This window comes from Chiroxiphia lanceolata, chromosome 4 (assembly GCF_009829145.1).
Source record: "Chiroxiphia lanceolata isolate bChiLan1 chromosome 4, bChiLan1.pri, whole genome shotgun sequence".
Classification (NCBI taxonomy): domain Eukaryota; kingdom Metazoa; phylum Chordata; class Aves; order Passeriformes; family Pipridae; genus Chiroxiphia; species Chiroxiphia lanceolata.
In genome coordinates this window covers 19,221,502-19,240,712 of record NC_045640.1, presented here as the reverse complement: position 1 = coordinate 19,240,712, position 19,211 = coordinate 19,221,502, and the positions used below count along the sequence as shown (strand labels likewise).

At 37.3% G+C, this 19,211-nt stretch overlaps 1 protein-coding gene across 1 annotated transcript in view; it reads left to right on the top strand.

The window, feature by feature from the left end:
- The window catches only part of DHX15 (DEAH-box helicase 15), a 47,803-nt gene that overhangs the window by 7,460 nt on the left and 21,132 nt on the right, over positions 1–19,211 (top strand). Inside the window, exons 3-6 of the mRNA XM_032685053.1 lie at positions 2,956–3,149; positions 4,232–4,391; positions 4,773–4,991; positions 15,351–15,518. Of these exons, the coding sequence (XP_032540944.1) occupies positions 2,956–3,149; positions 4,232–4,391; positions 4,773–4,991; positions 15,351–15,518 (741 nt within the window). The remainder of the gene's footprint in view (positions 1–2,955; positions 3,150–4,231; positions 4,392–4,772; positions 4,992–15,350; positions 15,519–19,211) is intronic.

The following is a 19,211-nucleotide window of genomic DNA, read 5'->3' as shown; positions in this document are numbered from 1 at the left end:
ATCTATATGAAAACAAGGTTACTTGTTGCACGATCTGAAAATTTGAAGATCGAAGGTTTATGTGTTCTTAATATCTATGACTTATACTTCAAATGCATCTTACTGTCATGTCATTCCAAAGGCATAAAGGTTTTCCTGAATTATCCTGCTACTTTAACCCTTGATTTCTGAAAGGACTTAAGAAACCTAAGACATCTTTCCTAAAAGTGGAATTTAGCTCCCAAAAGTGCATGAGCTGTCTTGAAAGCTTCCCTGCTTCCTCCGAATTCTCTCTGTGAGCTGGCAGATACATTTTGAAACAATTGAGAGTGTCTCTATAGGAACATATCACTGCCACTTAATGAAAACCTTATTTTGCATGTGAGTGTCACATCCTTTTTGTTATCGAGTGTTGTCTCAAAACTCGTTGGGATGTGGGTTTCTTCTCCTTAGATTCATTGATCAGAGCAAGATAAATAATGTTCTGTGGTTAAGAAACACTCTAGTGCTCAAACTTGGAGGTGTACATGAGTTACCAACGACAATTTCATACCAATAAAAGCAAGCATAATTTGAAAAATAATTATTTCCAAAATTACTATCTTTCCTTCCATGGTGATAGTAGAAGGCTATATGGTAGTAGGTAATCTTCTTGATAGTGAGCTGCTGCCTGTCAAGTCCCTTCCCTGATTATGATCTGCACCACTGCTATGAAAATAGGCTGAAAAAGTTGGGCTAGTTCAGCCTGGCAGAGAGAAGGCTCTGGGGAGGCCTCATGGTCTTTCAATACCTGGAGGGAGTTTGAAGAAAACACGGAGAGTAATTTTTTACGTGGACAAATATACATAAGACATGGGGAAATTAGTTTTAAACTGAAAGAGAGGAGGTTTAGATTTGATGTTATGAGGGAATTCTTCATTGTGAGGGTGGTGAGATGCTGGAACAGGTTGCCTGGAAAAGTTGTGAATGCCTTACCCCTGGAAGTGTTCCAAGACCAGGTTAAATGGGGTTTTGAGCAACCTGGTCTGGTGGGTGGCATCCCTGCCCATGACAGAAGGGTTGGAACCAGATCATGTTTAAGGTCCCTTCCAACCCAGACGGTTCTGTGATTATATGCACATTTTCCTTTAGTCTTGTAGAGCACCCAGGTTTGGAAGTGCTTGGCTTAAACAATGGAAACAACAGAAGATGAAACTTTTCTCACTTGAAAGTTATATTTTAAAATCTCTCTTAATTGAGAAAGTCCTCGTGATTAAATGATGCTAAGTAAAGCTAGTCATCATGCTTTTGATATTGGTAAAATGACTTTTTTTTTTTAGGGAAAGTCGAGGGTTTTGGTAATTGTATAGGTTTTTTGTGTCAGTGGCATTGAGTGTACTGTACATTAGGTTTCATAAGAACTGGATGATACGAAATGCTCAGTATATTTCCAGACATGACTGAAGTACAAAATGCAGTATGGGACAGTCCTTTTTCCCAGTATTTGTATGTCTTTGAAAGCTGGACAGGAAGAGTATTTGGGTGGTTGTCTACATCAGCTTAGCACAGTGAAGTCTGTGTAACCCTTTTCTTTCATTTGACACCAGTGCTGAAGGTTTTGCTGTTTACTGGAAAACCACTTTTAAATTGCTTTTATTTCATTCTGCAGTGACCTGACAGACCTGCTTGTTTAAAACTTATTTCTAGTCTTGCTCTGTTTAAAGTCAAGAAGCTTCACCTAATATGCTTAAAGTTGAGCTGTTGCTAGTGACTTGGGAAGCAAACTGCTTTCTCTACACTGCATATTGAAGGAGTCATGTATATGTTACATGGGTCTTATGTTACTGCTGTTAGTGTTCAAGAACTGCTATTATTTTTAGTTTTGAATACGGTTTTCAGAAATTTGAGTTGTTCACAGCAGTCTAAGAGTCTCTTGTCATATTTTGTTTCTCTTTGCTTTATTTTTCCTGTGTTTATAGTGGAAGTATATTCTTCATTTAAAAAATCATTAGAACACACTTCTCTGCTTTTGGGTATATTTTGGCATTCACTTATGTCCATTTTGCTGTGAAAATACAATATTTGAGAAAAAAGTTTCCTCATTCAAATTATACTGCTTTCCCTGTTACTCCTCATTGGTACAATGTATAAGTGCTATGTTTTCTTTTCCTCTGTGAGCTTTTAAGAAAACTTGAAAAGTAATTGCTAAGAAGGAGTGGATTCTTCTTGTTTGTAGGCTTGGAACTAGTAGTGTCTGGATATGTCTTCTCATAAAGTGTCACACTAAGAACATGTTGAGAATATTCTGTCTTCATCAAACTGTTACTGACCTTGAGAGTTCTTCTGAATAAAACTTCTTACTGTGGATGATTCTTACAGAAAACTGCTGACTGACAAATAAAACGAGTGCTAATATAGGAAGGAAAGCATAGGAGTTTCATATCTGGTTGATGAAATTTCAAAAGAACAATAATTAACCTAATGAATATAATTATTTCTTCATTTTATTTGTCGTGCCTCCTGGCTTAGACAATTTTTATATATCACTAAAACCGTTATTTTTGTTAAAATATATTAATAAGCATTACGTTTTAAAGACACAAAACGTGGTTTGCTTACTGTAAAACTTTAACAACAAACTGTGCTATGGATCTCAATTTTTGAGTGTGTTAGCTTTAATTTTGGTTGCTTTGGAGCATGTTGGCTGCTGCTAAATATCTGTATAAGGTACCAGTCTATCAGTGCTTAAATGTACTGTGAACCCGTGTATTTCCCTGATGACTTCAAAGATAGTTATGCACATGTTTAATGTGAGTGGGCTTTATTTAGTGACATTAGGTCAAACTAATTAGTCTGTCTGCTCTCCTACTTTGCATCTTTTTGTGCATGCAGTTGGCATCTCCACGGAATTCTAACCAACTCTCGATCGTGTACAAAGGTTGCAGATTATATCTGGCCATTCGAAGTGTGTTTATAACTGAATTGTGTTCTTGACAGATCCCCCAGTGGTGTGTTGACTACATGCGCTCGTTACCTGGCCCGAAGAGGGGAGTGGCGTGTACCCAGCCCAGGCGAGTGGCCGCGATGAGCGTGGCACAGCGGGTTGCTGATGAGATGGATGTCATGCTGGGGCAGGAGGTTGGTTACTCCATTCGATTTGAAGATTGCAGTAGTGCAAAAACCATTTTGAAGTAAGTATGGGAACTCTCAGGTAAAGCTATAACATTATACTCGGAGGTGAGAGAATTGCAGGGTAGTGAAAGGTGTGAGCAAAGGTATGAAAGGAGTAATAAGGGAGTGAGTCTATGAATAGGTACTTTCTGTGAGTGGGGAAGAGAGACTGGAGCCCATAGCATGAGCTGAGAGAAACCTGAGGTGTGAGGCTTGAGTAGAGTTGGAAATTATTAATTCCTTCTAAAGAAATCACTGCACTCTATAGAAATTAATTTTGAATGATCCATAAAGAAGGTGGTGATCTGAAGAAGTATTTTATAATTAAGGTGCTATTCAGAATAAAGCCCTTCAGCATGCAGTTTCTCTTTGTTATTATACATTCAGATGTTTGTCTGTGGTATCTTCTACTCAGGGTACTTCTGGTGAAGTTCAGTAGTTTATTTCAGTAAGGAGAACTATCCAGAGTGTCAAAACTGGCTCTGGGACACATAATCCATAGCATTTTAGTTATCAGATGCTCTAGATTCCTGTGCTGTGTCACTGGAACCAGGTGCACTTAATATGTCATTTGCAGTTTACATTCAAAATGCTCACTTAAAAGCACCACATAGTGTAGTTCACGGATTAATGCTTTTTCTATAAAAGAGGTATTCACTTTTGTTATACAGGTAGTTGAAGGGTAGAGAATAAAGTTAATGTGTAAAAAGAAATTAAACCGAGACAGAAAAACAAAAAGTGAATGGATGATCTGCAAACAGAAAAGAATAGCAACTCTTGCAGAAACAGTATTTCTAGGATTTCAGAGGATGTTTTCCTCCTTTTCCTGTCTCTGATTGTAGGTGTGGAAGTCTGCCAGTAATAGTCTACAAACTAGTTATAAATGTTCCTGAAGTTTGTTTCCCCCTCTTTTTTTTTAAGTTTTCCCCCCTTAATCCCAGATTTCACTTATACTCTAAAGTAATTTCTGTTTGAAATCTTAAAATGGCCTTGTTACCTTGTTGGAAATAGTTTACTGATGTTTCTATGTTTAATTTGTAAGGATTCTGTATCAGACTTACGAAACAAAATGTATGTTGAAATTGTTTCTCTCTGTGTTCAGATACATGACTGACGGTATGTTACTTCGTGAAGCAATGAATGATCCTTTGCTGGAGCGCTATGGTGTTATAATTCTTGACGAGGCCCATGAGAGAACACTGGCTACGGATATCTTGATGGGAGTTCTGAAGGAAGTTGTAAGACAAAGATCTGATTTGAAGGTCAGTAATGATGAAGTCCAAAAGCATCTCCTTTCTAGTTTCAGGCATATTAAATAAAGTATCTGTGTGCTTACCATTAGCTAATTTTTATAATTGTTTTTTGATCTATGATAATCTACGTTGGAAGGATAACCTTACGAAATTCATCATGTGGTTTGTATTGAAGTTACTACAACCAATGTAATTGTAGCTTAACCTTATGTATTGGACTAAGAATTTTTTTGGACCTTTGTAACAGGGGTGCTGTATTCAGGTGATAAAAACATGCTTAATAGTTGATTACTTTCTTACAATTACATGTTGCACATGTAACATTTCACAAATTCTTGTTAACCTCTTGAATAACTTTTTTTTTTTTTTTTTTGTCCTCCAAACCTACAGGTTATAGTTATGAGTGCTACTTTAGATGCTGGCAAATTTCAGATCTATTTTGATAACTGTCCTCTTCTAACTATCCCGGGTCGCACCCATCCCGTGGAGATATTCTATACTCCAGAACCAGAAAGGGACTACCTTGAGGCTGCCATTCGAACAGTGATCCAAATTCACATGTGTGAAGAAGAAGAAGGAGATCTGTTACTCTTTCTTACTGGACAAGAGGTACTTTCTTCCCTTTTTTATCCATTGTTCTATACAATAACTCTTTTAAGTGTCTTGCGTAGACTGAGATTTTTAGTTTCCTTTTGTAGTTTATCATTTAAACGACCTGAGATATTTTCCCCTGCCATACACTCTGGGTCCTTTGGCATTGTACATGTCTGTAATATACATATGCTATGCCAGCCCTCTCTAAAATGAAAATTCCCCTTAACTCATGTACTTCAGAAACCTGTAGTGTGATCCCAAGGTTTGTACTGATGTGAACTCAAAACTTCTGGGTACCTGATAACATCTTTGGCTTTTACTGAAAAGGTGGTTCTCTGCACTTCTGGATGTGTATTATACAACTTACCTGAAGAATAACCCTTTGGTTCTGCTACTTAGCTATTGGTGTAAGTTTTAATAAGAATGCTTAGGTTTTGTTTTTGTTTTTTTTTTTTTATTAATAGCTTTGAGTATTAGGCTGTAGACTTTATGTACCACAAATTCGGGGAGTTATGTCTCAGAAATGGACTTGGTACTTTGCAAAAGAGGATTGTATAAAAGCACTTAAGCTAAACTACATCAGGAAATGAGAATTTTCTGGCCATCTTAAATACTTTACTTGAAATGAACTGGGGTATTTTTTTAGTCCTACTCTGTTGCTTTGAAGCTCTTTTGAGTATCTTAATTAGTAGACTGAGATGGAGAAGAGGTAAAAAATCCATATGAAAAGTTTGCATTATGAAAGTTTGCTGGACTTTGTCAACCTAAAGTTTGTTTTAAGTAGGGAAAGAAAGGCAGCTAGCAAAAATCTTTTTCCAACTCATTCTCTTTTCAGAGGATGTGGTACAATTGAGTGTCTTTCATCTAACCATACACAGTTTTAACTATGCCAAGGGAGGAAAGTGGTACAAATAACTTGTGATGCTAAAGGTATCCAGGCTTCTTGAGTAGGTTTGTCAGATATAAAGATGTGTTGCCTCTTAGGTGAGTTTTAAGACATTTGATTAAAGTGTCTTCTGGCAGATCATCTCCTCCTTTGAAAAACAAGGCAGTGGTGGTCCCTGTAAAAGCAAATACTCTGGCCTATAAATTTGTCCTTCTTTGGATTATTGCTGTGAGTTAAAGTACAGGTAGGGAAACTGTTCAACAGTTGTGATTTTTGAAGTCTACCTGCTTGGTTTTAGCTTGAATTTGTAGTTCAGACTAGTCAGGCAGGTAAATGTGTGAATTAATGAAACAGCTGTTGCAAATGGGTGAATGAATCGGTGGCAACAGAAAGGAGCACTGCTGACCAGCTGTTTCAGCAGATTATGTTTTCTTACCAGGATGCTAAATCAGGCTGGTCTTTAACCTTTCCTGAGGCACAAATACTTGTCCTTCTGATTTATAAATTATGTCCTTGCTACATCAGTTGCTGTGTATTACTCTAAATAACCTGTTGCAACAGTTGCAGCAGGGCATGGGATGACTAAGTTTTCCTTTGGCAAATGGCTCCACGCTGAACTGGGCTAGTACCCACCCGTGCTACAGATTTACTCTGTTATTTTGTATGAACAGGTTGTTTGATTTCCACTGAGTTAATCTGCAGGTCATAATGTATTATAAACAAATGGTAAATAAAATCCTGCACATAGTACGTGCTCATATATATATATATATATATATATATATATAAAATATATTGACCATGTTGTATCACTGAGTTGCTTAAAACTTGCATTGATAAGGTACCATCCTCTGCTCTGGAGTCTACAGTTCTGCAGTCCACGTTTCAGTCGATGGTACTGTCCAGGGGCGCTGGAGTTGGCTCTGCCTCAGGCTACTCTGAATTTAGGTGGTTAGCATGAAATTGAATTCTGATTTAGCTTCTGTAGAGAAGCTTTGGAGTGTTTTAACCATTTTGATTAATGACATTTTGGGGCCTCTGCTGAGCCTCATAAAAGTCTGCAGATGTGTCACTGTTAAATCTGAAGTGATGGGACCTACTGTACTCTCAAGAACTGGGAAGTGTGCTCTAGGTACCATTACCACTATATGCTTTGGGTTCAGGAGGCTTAGTAGCTGGAAATTTATTTATGCTGTGTAGTTCTTTTGGATTCTTGAAAACAACATGAACAGAGAAAAAGATCTGTGTTGTCATGCCCAAAAAATTAAAAGAAGCTTAAATACATTTAGAAACTAAAGGAATCTTAATTGTATAGGCCTGTTACTGGATGAAGATAAAATTGTTGTTAATGGTGCAGAAATAAGTATTCAATAAAAACTTCCTGAATCCTGAAAGGGGGAAAAGTATGTGATTATGTTGCATGAATTGCTTTTCAGTCCATTAATAACAAAAGAGGATGTTTAAAACCCAAATTTATTAGGAATAAACATTTGGAAACAGGACTTGTCCTGCAGTCCCTGTACGGAAGAGAGCTCATCTGTTCATCTTAAAACCAAACAAAAAAACACCCTGGTCTATCAGGAAGATTCCAGAATATGGAAATAATGTTCATGTTTCATGCCAGTATTCAAAAAATGTGTAACCTGGGTAACTGTAAGCTAGGTTGTCTAATGTCAGTCACAGGCAAAATTGGACACTGACACGGATTTCTGTTCGCAAGGGAAAAGCATAATTACATTTCGGTCAACATGTCTTTCTTAGACAATAGGTGTTGTCAAACTTGTTCTCAGTCATTGAGATTACAAATTTGGTAGTCTAGTTGTGTAGATACGCATTTGTTAAGGTTGGCTTCAAGTGTCTCAAGACTGGCTCACCTGCAGATCTGAGAGGCAGCTGGTTTATTGTCTACTGGAGTTCTGCTAAAACACTCTTAGATTTTATACTCCATTAAGATCAGTAATCTGGGAGTAGCTGTAACATCCTTACAGACAAAACTTGTGGAATGGAGGTGGCAGAAATAATGACACAGAAACTGTATATATATGTCTTACATGTTTTGTTAACATAGCCACTTATAAATGCCAGTTGTGTTCTCTGTCACTCTGATACCCTTTTCTTTATAAAGCCAAATGTGTCATTACACATTTAAGAAGGAGAATCCAGGCTGCATCTGGAGACTTGAAATACAGATCAGCAGTGTTGTTTTTGATGGTAGATAAGTACAGTGAAAAATGGTGCTGCAAAGTTCAGTGTTCTACAAAGGCTTAAAGTGATATTGATAAAATTGATGTTGGCATAGGAGAGTTATAAAACATTTTTGATGTTTTGATAGAAAGTTTTGTAATTAAAGGGGTTTATTTTGTAGGCACAACTTTTTTTGTTACAGTAAGACTGTTTAAACTGTGGAACTGAAAGAAAATGGAGGATTTCTTATGAGGAAATTGAAGTAAAAATTGACGACTCTTTTAGTCTCAGTGGTAGTGACTGGGTGAGGTTAAGCCAGTCTGTGTACAGGCTTAATGAGTTGTCTTGTTTAGCCTCACGTAGAAAGTATTGAATTGGATGGCATAAACTGAAAGAAGAGTAATAATAATAATGTTGTTCAAGTGCTAATGGGAGGAAGGTTTTTTGCTCTTTGTTTATTTGAGATGATGTCAGATATTTCAAAAGATCCTGAATATAGGAATTCTGCTGAGGCAAACTCAGTGTTGACTTGACAGAGCAGCTGTAGTTATGGTCAAGTCTTGGCTTTTTCCGTGTATGACTTTTTTTGTCTGAGTGCATAACTTTACCAAGTTTTGTTTCTCTAAATTTGTGCTCAGAGATCTCTCCTGAAGTGATGCAGCTCTTGGTGCCAGTTCTTTTTACTGCTGTGTCCTCGTTTTAGGTTGTATCAGTCTGCTTTCATTCCCAGAGGAAGAAAGGAAAATTAGGGAAGTTCTGTGCAGGTTTAAGGACACAGAAGGCATTTCTAGAAGGTTCATGGCATCCAAGCCAGCTGTGCCTAACTGTGCCCTGCCTGTGATAGAAGTCAAAAGAGAAGGGGGCGAGCTAAGGTGTCTGCCAGATATTTCTGGTTTGTGAAATAATTTTTGTCTATGCATTTGTTTCCCTTCTTGTGTACTCATTTTACACAAGGTAAAATTGCCTTACACTTTTTAAGCATTAGTTTCCTTCAGGGTTTTACAGTTATATCTACTTGACTCATTTATCCAAGGTGAAGCTAAATCTAACTCTGTGTAGTGTAGCAGCTGATGTGCTGTAGATAAGACTCATCTGTTTAAAAGGGCTTATAGTATGTTTTAATCGGAGCAGTCTTGAAGTTTTGCTTATCCCATGAGATTCTTTAAGTGTATCAAATAGACGGTCAGCTGAAAAAAGGGTTTCTGAAATAATGTTACCAAGGACCATGTTTACAAAATCATTGAATTCTGTTTTGCATGTCAAATACATGAATTGTTCCATTAACTCTGCTTAAAATGACATCACTAGTAACTATCTCTTTGGTTTTTGTAACGCTGAGAAGTTAAGATCTAAAGATGGAGACTGAAGAGCAAGTTAACTGGCTGTTTGTGTGTACTGCTTTGGCCTGTGAGCCAGAATGAATGCCAGCACTCAAGAGCTTTGGCTCAGGATAATTCACAGTCCATCATTCATTAACTGCTGTTTTATTATCGGTGTGATTTGAAGCCTCCTCTGTGGCACCACGGTTGAGTCTTGCACACAAACAAAAGGGAAGGAAATTCAGGTTATTGGATTGTTACCTTTGCAAGAGTAATGTAACTCAGTAACTCAAGGCCACAGAGATGTTCAAAAGACTGGGAAATGCTGAGAGAACTGGGCTTTTTTGGCCTTGAGAAAAGAAGGCTTGGGGGAGACTTACCACCGTGAGCCAGTATTTAAAGGATGGCTACAATGTAGATGGAGACTCTGTTTTTACAAAGAGTCACATGGAAAGTTGAGGGGTAATGGATAAAAGTTACTCCTAAGGAGTTCGTGATTAGACACAAGAGGAAAATTTTTCACAATGAGAATAATCAGGCACTGGAATAATCTCAAAGGGGAAATGGTGGATTCCACAACGTTGGTCACGTGGGATTTGGCTGCATAGGGTTTTGAGCCATATTGTCTAGACTGTGCTTTTGCCAAGTGTGGTGGTTTAACAACAACTGGGAATTAACCTCCAAATAAGCCACTCCGCTTCCCTCCTACCCCCTGTCTAATGCAGGAGGGACAAAGGCTGAGACTATGGGTTGAGATATACTGAAAGCTAACAGCAACGAAATAAGAAACAGTAAAAGCAACAGTATTAATAACAAAAGCATGAAAAAGAGAAGGTGCTTTACACACAAAATGTATTCACCACCTCGACTCCGTAACACGTGGCTGTCAAGAGGAAAAGAAGATGGGGGACCTTCCTGTGGTGGCTATGCCTGAGACAAAGACGACATGGAGGACACTCCACAGCTGGTGCTTCCCGAGGCTGAGACAACATAACAGTGACAGACAAACCCCCAAAAAGCTGGATCATCCATGTTGTACCACCCACTTTTCTGGACCGCTGGGCTTGGGCTCGCCACCCCTCCGTTCCTGGATGGCTCTACTGAGCTGGGCTCAGGCTCCCTGCTGCTCGATTCCTGAACCGCTCAGCTCATCTGGGCTGTGCTCAGGCTCGCCGCTGCTGCATTCCCAGACTGCACCACTCGCCTCACTGCTGCTTTTTGGAGCCACATCCTTGCTGTGTTTGCCACTTTTCTTGGAGCTGTGTCCCAGCTGCATTGACTTCCTGGAGCTGTGTTATCCAAGGAACAGGAGGGAATGGGGGATGGAGGGACAGAGTCCGAAGCGCTGGTCAGTGAGAGCCGGCAGCATTGCTGCAACTTGCAGCTTCCCCAAGGAAGAGAGGGAACAAAATGGTGCACTTTGGGGTGTACTTGCCTTTTTCTTTCCCCTGAAACCATGCCACTCTTCCCCCTTTCCTGCTATGACATGGGTGATATGGAATAGCAACCCAGGCATGCCCACGTGGCTCTAAGCTCCACCCCCTGTGGGCAAACCTAGGACACCCAGGAGAGGTTGGATCAGATCACCTCGAGGTCCCTTCCAACCTCGTGTTCTGTGATTCTGTGAACTACACTGCTGCTTGTCTTTCTGGTTTCTTTTTCTGTTTGTGTTTAGGGTTTTTTTACTACCATTCAATGGAACTAATAAGAATCATGTATTTTTTTTCAGTGCAGACTTGTCTCTTATAGATGTGGTGAATTAATAATATATGCAACTGCTCCTGTAATTTTTTCTGTTATTCCTGCTAATGATCAAGTATATTGCTGTCCCTATCCAGAGAATGTCATAATGGAATAAAAGCAGCAATCCTGGCATTCTGAGTTCAGGACTCCTTTTGTCAACAGGTTTCAAACTCAAAAATTTCCTTCTGGTCTGGTGGAGCGTTGCATTTTTAGCTGCACAGAAGCACAGCTTTAGTGAGAGGAATAAAAATTAGTGCATCCAAGGGTTGAGTTTATTGGGGTTTTTTGGATTTGGTTTTTTTGGTTGGTTGGTTGGTTTTTTTGGTTTGGTTTGGTTTTTTTTGGCTCCTGAATGGAATCAGCCTAATTGGATGGGTTTTCTAAATATTGCCTGTTGTCCACCAGTTGTTTGGAAACAGAGCAGCCTGCTCAGGTTTTTTTCTAGAACCAGTCTTCTTAATGACACGATTTTTTTGGAAGGAACACTATGTGAATTAGCTTAAATTTGATTTAATAATAGTCACCTTAATAAAATTATTTTCCTGGTTCCAGCTTTTTCCCTTTTGTAACCTGTTTCAGTTTAGCTGTAGGCACAAAATACAAATTGTTGACTCTCCTTTGGATGTTGAGATCACTTTGTTTTTCCTGGTTGAAAAATATTCACCACCCCATTACCTTCTTGATCATGAGTTTATCTACAAAAAGAAATATTTTCTCTTTGCTGATTATTTTCTGTCTTTGGAGCTTTTCCAAGGAAAATCACTTAGGCTGTTGATGGTATGGAAAAATGTTGAGAACTCCATGTTAATATTCAGAATGTGCTATTGTGGAGTTCTTAACTGCTGCTTAATTCTAGTTTCCATAGCACTTCAGCTAAATTGTAGTTATTGTCTGTCTACTGTGCATTTATTTTGATTGGATCAACAAGAAGTTTTTGGAAGTTTTAAAGTACTTAAGACTACCAGGACAATTCTGTTGACTAGGTGTTGTGAAGTATAGATGTGTGTGTTGTGGCACTTGCAACTTGAGATAAATGAGCATTTTAGCTAGCAGTGTAACCTTTCCCCTTTTCATGGTCTGTTTGCTGTTTACCTTTTGGTAGTCAACTCTTTTTACAATGAGTGCATCGATGGACATTTTCATAGGCTACAATTTTACTGAGAAGATTAGTCCTAAGAAATCTTTTTTGCGAGGAACTAGGATCAAGTTCAATTGAGTATCTTCAGTATTAACTAAGCCTCGCACTTTGTACATTTTAGGCCTGTTTTCTTTGATTACCTGTGAAGCAGATCTTTGGGCTGATGCACTGGGCAGTCATGGTCTAAGTGTGGGTTCTTTGATCCCGTGTCTGTTCCTGCTTCCCATACCCTGGTACCCACTATCTCAGGTAGTCAGTGGGATAGTCAGGGCTTTGAGGAGCTTTTCAGGTATAATCTAAATGCAAGACATGTTCACTCTACCTTCCCGTTCTTCCACCCGAGAAGAAAAATTTCCTCTTCTGTGCATGTTGATGGAATAATCCCTCTTCAAGGAAGGGGTTTTGTAGTGGATTTGTTCGGAGTAGATAGTGTGCAAATATTTAAAGGTATGTGGTGGGGTTTTGAGGGTTTCTTTGTTTGATTTTTTTGTTCCTTTTTTTTTTGTTTTGCCTTTTTTTAAAAAAAAAAGCGCTTTTCATACTTGAGTTAGTTGGGACCATTGAATTAGACTTGCTGAATCTTCAGAGGATTAAATTTAGAATTGTACCTTCAACTATATGTCTCATATCTCTGTATTTAAATGTCTTCATGTGATCCTAACAAATCTTTAACACTTAAAAGAATCCTTAACACTTTCAGACTATTCTTATCACACATATTCCTCCTAGATTGTGTGCTCTGGGATACCAGTTTTGGTCATCATCTGGGTGGTTCTGGTTACAGTCAGGTTCATAGAATATCCTGAATTGGAAGGGACCCACTAGGATCATCAAAGTCCAGCTCCTGGCCCTGCACAGGACAGCCCCAGGGATCACACCTGTGCCAACCTTGTCCAAATGTTTCTTGAACTGACAGGTTTGTTGCTGTGACCACTTCCAAGTAAATATACTGATAGTTTATATACTGAAGTAGATACACTAGTTTATGTCAGTGGTAAATAAAAGGAAACTACCCTTCCTTTTTAAAATTAAGACTACTGCTATTAAAGAATTGTCTTTTACTGTCTTTAGATGAGTGGCAGTGGCTCTTGGTGATTTGCATCTTTCTTGCAAATCTGTAGAGAGTAATGACTGTATTTGCACTTGTCATCTCTATGTCGAAGTATTTTAATGAATCCTGATTTAGGGATACTTTGAAACTACATTGGGAAACTCTAGGGAGAAACAGGACTTTTATCTCTTCTGACAGATGATCAGTGGCTCTGAACACACGTGTCCTGTCGAGTGTAGTGCTTTCATTTATCACTGCTTGCGTGTATTTTACTATCTCTTAAGAATATACGTGTCCTGGAGTCTCTGGTCATTACTGTTGAAGATTAAGCATCCTGTCCAGCATCACAACTTTCACAATTACACAGTATAATCTGCTCAAATTCCACGAGTAGTGTAGTGACGCTCAGACCAGGAACAAAGGTCTGTGCTCTATTTTTGTTTGTATTAAATATTTAACTCCCTTTTCACTGGGAGGCTATTACTGAACTTAAAAAGGGAGTTTATCAGGAGAACACTGGGTACTGACACCTGTATAAAGAAATTAATTCTCTGTTAGTGAACCAGAGATGGTCACTGCAGCTCAGTTTCTGGTATGCCCCTTGCCTTTTATGAAGATGTGTTGGATTTGTTGGTGAAGTGCACCTTTTAAACGAAAAGGTTTTTGGTAAATATCTACAATTCATTCAAATTGGCAAGGCAATGCCAGAAATCATTAGGCTTACTCTTAAAAGGGCTCTTGGATACCAGAGAGGAAGAGCCAGCATTTTGCCATGCTTACATTAATTATATATACTGACCAATACAGAAAAAGTATTGTCTGTGCTTTAAAACTTACTCAATGCAGTCGTGCTGAAAACTTAAATGTCTCTTTAAGAATGAAAGACCCAGATTTGGTGCAGATCTGTCTGAATTTATGGTTTTTAAAAAGGAGACTGCTTTTGCTTTTCAAATTACAGTTTAAAGCAGTAATTTTACAGAGCCTTTAGATTACCATTTCCATGTATTTGCTTTAGGGTCTTAAGCATCACCTTCAGGCTAGTGAATTAGTAGTGATAAAGGAGGTCTCCCCTCTTTTCTCACAGTATGTTGTAGCCATTTCTTCGCTTTTGCCTACATTGCTTCTTGTCATGATAACTTTATTCTCCCATCAGTAGTTCAACTGGAAGATCAATAGTTGGTGACTGTGTCTCTTAGTTATACTATTGGGGGCTCTGTTGTGATTTTTAAGTTGAAGCTAATGAATATGTTATTCATTAACCTGAATTTCTGTGCACTTCAATTTTCATTAAATCTCGCCATAATTATAGGTCACCTAGCTGGCTTAAATATAGTTGTTTTAAAACTAAATGGAGTTATAAATGATTGGGCTGTGGTGAACTGTTTTGGATGGTAAGCAGAAAATAGGCTAGAAAATACTAAGGTAAAAAAAGGCATGAAATATCTTTAATCTTCAGAGTATTTCACTGTCTCTTCTTAAGCTTAGATGGGATTTCAGTTAATTTTAAAGTAAAATCTGAAATGCAGAATTAAGAGGTTTGGTTTTGAGCATCCATGTTTATACTGTAAAGGTGTTTGTTCTCATTAGGTACAATGAAGCAAATCTTCCACATAATTGCATTAGTGATACGTGACATTAAAGCTTAATTGGCTTATTTTAAATATCTTGCACATCAGTTTTTTTCAGATTGTGAAAATTGAAAAGGTCATGAGTGCAGTTTGATATTCCAGGGTGAGAGATTTCAATTTTAGTACAATTTGTAGAAATTTAATTAGGAAACATGACTAAAAGAAAAAGGATGTTGAATACAAATTAGGCTGTTCATTAGAGTATAGAAGCTGAAACATCTTAAAGTATTGTGGAAATTTGATTGCACATTCAGTGAGCACCTTGAATAATTATTTTTTTTAAAAGTTATTTTTATTTTTTAAGTAGAAGTTATTGTAATTGTTCTTCGTGATGTAGACTTAATGTAATTGTCATAGGCACTCTAAAATAAAATGCACTTCCTTTTTCATGGAATTCTCTTTTAAACAATATTTTTGTTTTGTAGGAGATTGATGAAGCCTGCAAGAGGATAAAACGAGAAATCGATGATTTAGGTCCTGAAGTTGGTGACATCAAAATCATTCCATTGTATTCCACCCTTCCTCCACAGCAACAGCAAAGGATATTTGAACCTCCCCCACCAAAAAAACAAAATGGAGCAATAGGAAGAAAGGTAAATACTGTGCTGTTTCAGTATTCTGTTCTGTAAGTATCTGCTCACAGTTGTGTGGGCAATGAAATAAGAGTTTCAACTGCTTTAGATACAGTTGAACAGCAACAAGTAGAAGTTTTTATCACATTAGAATTTTTAGATAACTTGGAATTTGTTTCTCAGTGCAAATCAAAGTTCTGTCTTCCATCTATATAAGGCCAGGATGTTGTAGTAACAGTTTGATTTATGTTCCTGTGAGAAATATGATTTATGTGGAGGGATGGGATTTTTTCCATAGGTAATTATTTTGAGACGTGCTCTTTTTTTTTTTTTAAACAAAATGGAACTTCTCTTCAGGGGAGGTAGTTGAGCAGGTTTTCTCTGTTTCTTAAGGTTTTTGGGAAAGGTGCAAGTTACAAGAAGTGTGTTGAAGTTAGAGGTTTGTGTTTTCTGTAGTAGTAAATGAGGAATTGACCTTCTTTCATTGGGCAGAATGGATTGAGAAACTGAAAAACTTGAAATGGCACAGTGAATGTTCTTCATAAAATTAATGTCAGTGCTCACATAATGCACATTAGAAGCTATGTGGTTATTTCGCTAAAACTGAACATTGGGAAGGAGTTGTACTAGAGCTTCTTGAAATTAAACAAATGCTCTATGAAACCAGCAGTCACAAAGCTAAGATTTTGAAGGTGTAAGCTGAATCGTACCAGGTACTCTAGGCAGGGTTTCTTCCTTGATTGTTTGCTTTTTTGGTGCAATAGAATGCATGTAGAATACTAGTGACAACTTTCTAGTGTTCTGGAAGAGTAAATCACTTAATAAATTTAGTGAAATTATCTTCGTTTTCCTGTTGAAGTTGACTACAGGAAGCATTCAGTCTGAAATCATGAAACTAATGCTGCATCAAGATTGTATTAGTAAATGACTTAAATGAATGAAATTGCTCTTAAGTAACAAACAAGTGGTGACTGTGTATTTCATTAAATTTTCATTCATATTTAAAATTGTGCCCTTCAAGATAGGCAGTTTTTGGTTTTCTGCATAAGAGGATAACAAGTGCAGAGTGTAGCTTTTGTTATGTTGAACTGTCAGAGCCACTACCAGTCTCTGAGAGGAAGACACTCTTGGTGTAGCAGCTATTTCACTACAAGAAGAGTTGTTACATCCAAAGGGTACCAACTGTAGACACCAGAAGTAGGCAGCAGACTCAGACCTATGAAGAAGGCAAAGTCCTCTTTGCCTGCTTTGGCTGAAATGTTCTGGCTTCCATGTTTTAGTTTTTATCTTCATAACAAATCTAGCTATCAGTGAAAGTGTGCCTGTGTTGTAAATTTGTTAAAATGTTGTTTTAGTTTCAGTTGGTCTTGGTGATCAAGATCTGTAAAGAAAAACCATGTGTTGCTGTGCCTCCGTATCTTAAAACTTGTCTCCTGTGGGAGTCAAACTTAGGTTTTAGAACTGCTGAAGAGAGAGTTAGCAGGTGGTGTGTATTGTTTCAAAGGCTCTGATGGTCATAAAAATGTAAGTGAAGTGCTTGCAGTGTCTCCTGAGCTTTAACTTTGTGAAAGGAAAGATACTGGAAGTTTTGTGGCATCTTGCAGTAGCCGTGATGGTAACAGCTAGTAGTGACACAGCTTGATAACTTAGCACTTCTTTTTGTTCCTCTTTGGGCTAGGAAAAAGCAGCTATTATTGTGAGAAAGCTTAAGATTAGAGATAAAAAACCACAATTAATCAGAGTATTTAATTGATACTGTGGAGGAATATGAAGATGACTTAACAAAGAACGTTTCTATTCTTATCCCATGTTAAAGGCTCCCTGTCTTATCCCTTCTTTTCAAAGGGATAAGATGTTCTAGTTTGTTTCAGCAGTCTTAAGCATTGCTGGTTAATACATATGCAATATACATGTATTTTTAGATGTAGATGCTATATCTATTTTAATATTGAAAATAAGGTGTTTAAATTTGTCTCAGTAACTGCAAAACTGCAGCTAAAGCTATTTAGGTACAATTTATTATTTTATGTAGTTTAGCGCTAATTTCAGTTGTTTGATTTCCAGGTAACTTTGTGCTTTGATTTAGGCTTGAAAGTTGTGTAATTTCATCACTTTTTTTTTTTTCTTTTTTTGAATTCCTTGTGTTTTTACATTAATGAATTTTAGTTTTTTTAAGCAATGTTACATTTACAAATAATATCTGTACATACAACAAAATCCACTGTGTAAATAATTTTTTTCATTCTACCTTTGGAAACTTCTGTATGATTCAAGTATAAATTAAGTAAATTCGGGTACAAGTTAAATTGCTGTACCTTTTTGGATTAAGCATACTAACAGTGTTGAGTTCTTGGTATTGAAGTGTCCTAATAGAAGTCAGTGATTAAAAGCAGGATGAAAATCTTTTGTCACTTCTCTGTAATTGATGTTTGAAGATTTTGGGTATGGATAGTTCTGTACGTTAGCAGATACAGAAAAACCTGGAACCTTGTAGATGAGGTATATTCTGTAACAGCAAGCTGAATGTGGATTGACTGGCCTTTTAACATGAAGGTGTCAGTTTAATTTGCATATTTATAGCTTGCAGTTTTTTTATGAAAATATATTGCAATTTTGCGCCGAATTGCATTTATGTTTGTGGCCTTTATTTCTATATCTATCTCTATAATATGTGCAGGTTACATGAGAATGAAATGTGTACAGGATTTTTTGTTTGTTTGTTTGAGGAATTCTAAGTAGCACATTGTTTCAGGGTGAAACACCCTAACTCCAAACTGACAGTGTTCTTTTCCATCAAAGTACTGCTTTCAATATATCGTAGTATTTGGGCAAGCTTAAACCTTAAGTCTACTTAAGAAGAGACAAGCTGAGTGTAATAAGTAGCTGACTGGCAAAATGATCAGCCAGTGGGAAGGAAAATCAGTGGGATTATCAGTCTAGTCCAGCCACTGGCTTCATTGTAATACTGAACAAAGTGTTAGGGGCCTCTCCAATTCTAATTGCTCAACTGAAAACAGTGATGAGAAAATGCTCTGAAATTAAGACATGAAAGGTAAGTAGTTTTGATGAAGTGCCGAACAAGTTTTGGGTCTTTTCTGAGATAGCTGATTAAATGTGCTAATAACGAGATTCCGTGTAGCTGCTGTTGGTATCTATAGACTGTTACACTGCATCTCTGGACACAAAATTTAAACGGTGGCAAAATTAAGCCTCAGACCTCTCATATCACCTTTAATTTTTGCAAGAGACGTAGCCTTCAGAAAGTTTATAGAAATTTAAGAATGTAACATTAAAGATCTGTAACAGTGTTTGAACATCTGGAGACAGAAAAAGACAAAGTTAAAATTAAATACATATTGTTCAGGATTTTAGCTGGAATGTATTGATAACTACTTTATTGCAAATCAAATAAAAGAAAATACTGTGCTGGTACTGTATATAACCTCTGATTTAATATTATTTAACCAGTTTGTACTGTTCAGACTTTCAAAAAAGGTAAAAAGCTGCAATTAACAGATGATGTTAAAGGGATCCAATGTAATGTGTCATTTTGTACCAGACAAGTGAGAAAAATTTTGAATAGCTGTTTCATAAGTAAAATTTTTGCTCTTCTGTTTCTTTTTCTCAAAATTAACATTTGTTATGTTGTTAATAAACTCACAGGGGAGCAAAAAGAGTGGACAAAATTTGCTCTTTTCACTAGAAGTTCATTGG